General features: G+C 66.2%; 1 protein-coding gene across 1 annotated transcript in view; it reads right to left on the reverse strand.

Annotated features, from left to right (window-relative positions):
* The window catches only part of POLRMT (RNA polymerase mitochondrial), a 15,249-nt gene that overhangs the window by 2,640 nt on the left and 11,089 nt on the right, over window positions 1–1,520 (reverse strand). The window contains exons 11-13 of the mRNA XM_015599536.2: window positions 1,191–1,517; window positions 649–771; window positions 193–315 (exon numbers count right to left, since the gene is read on the reverse strand). Coding sequence (XP_015455022.1) covers window positions 193–315; window positions 649–771; window positions 1,191–1,517 — 573 coding nt within the window. The remainder of the gene's footprint in view (window positions 1–192; window positions 316–648; window positions 772–1,190; window positions 1,518–1,520) is intronic.

The raw sequence follows: 1,520 nt of genomic DNA on the forward strand, positions 1-1,520 counted from the left end.
GAGGCCACACCTCCTGCAGAGGTCTCACAGAGCTGGCTGACACCTGCCCGGGAGGCCCACCCTGACTGCCCAATCACATCACATGTGACAGCTGAGGTTATGGCTGTGGGGTTAGCATCACCCAAGTGGGCAAAGGACAGACACCAGGTGGGCTCCGAGGATGAGAACAGGTTGAGGGTGCGTGGCACCCACCTGTGTGGCCACCCCACTGTACACGTCCTGCGGCAGGTCCGAGGGCACCAGGTTGACGGAAGCAGCGCCCACACTGTCCCGGCCCAGGGCGGCATAGTGCTGCAGGCCATTGCAGGAGCCATCCTGGGAGGCAGAGGAGACAGTGAGGGGTCTGGGAAGGGCTGCCGGGGACATCTCGGGCCACGAGCCATGGCTCCGGGCCTCCCCGGCACCCTGCTCACAGCACCACCTCACTGGACCCCGAGGGTGAAGGCAAACATTGTGACTCGCCACATGGAGGAAGCTGAGGTACACGAGGCAGATGTGCCCATGTGAGACCACACGTCAAGGCCAACTGAACCCACTGGGACTGGCCTCCACGCAGGGACACCAGCTAAATACCCAGCGTCCTGCAGAATCCCGCCCCCAAGACACCTTTAGACAGCCCCACCCCCAATGCAGGGCCCCCCAGCTCACCTGGTGAACGGGGAAGTGGGAGATGTGGGCAGCGGGGTCGGGGGCACGCACGGCCCGAGCAATCTCCATGCAGCAGGCCAGGGCCTGCCAAGGCTCATCGGCCTCCATCCACCACTTCCGGCCCTGGAGGAGGATGTGTGTGCTGGGCGAGGCTGGGCCTGGTCCCCAGCCTGCTGGGGTCAGAGTGGGACGAGGCTTCCTGGGCACGGATGGGAGCCGGGCCAGCCCAGGTGATGTGAGGACACAGGGAGGGGGGGACCGGAGTGATGGGCTAGGGAGGGACATTTGGCCAGCCCTGAGGAAGCGGCCACGGGTTGCGGTGGGGTCGGAGGAGGCAGAGCTGCGGGAGGGGACCAGGACAGAGAAAAAGGGCAGAAGAAAAAGGAGTTTGAGGGGGAAGGCTCTGGAGAGTGAGGCCGCGCTGGCCTGGAGAGCGGGCTACCTGTAAGGGTCCCGAGCGGTGGCCGAACTCAGAGTGGATGGAACCAGAGCAGGGGACAGGCCGGAAGGGACAGGCAGACGGAAAAGGGCCCCGCCCCTACCGTCATGGGCCGGTCGGCGGAGTCCAGGATGTCCGGCATCACCTCCTCCGCGAAGGCCAGGCGTGCCTGCAGCGACTCTCGCTTCTTGAGCCCAGTGAGGTTGACCAGGTGGATCTTGAGCCAGTCGAGGCCGTGGGGGCCCAGCGGGCGGCCCTCGGCAAACTCCAGCAGGGCGCGCGCCAGGTCGCTGCCCAGGTGGTTGAAGTGGGGGGGACAGGGGTAGGTGCGGCCGCGGAAGTCCATGTTGTGCGGCAGCCAGAAGACGCGGTGCCGCAGGTGCTGGGCCAGCGAGAGGCGGTAGAGCGCGTCGGTGCGCAGGCTGTGCATCTC

This window comes from Pteropus alecto, unplaced genomic scaffold (assembly GCF_000325575.1).
Source record: "Pteropus alecto unplaced genomic scaffold, ASM32557v1 scaffold30, whole genome shotgun sequence".
Classification (NCBI taxonomy): Eukaryota; Metazoa; Chordata; class Mammalia; order Chiroptera; family Pteropodidae; genus Pteropus; species Pteropus alecto.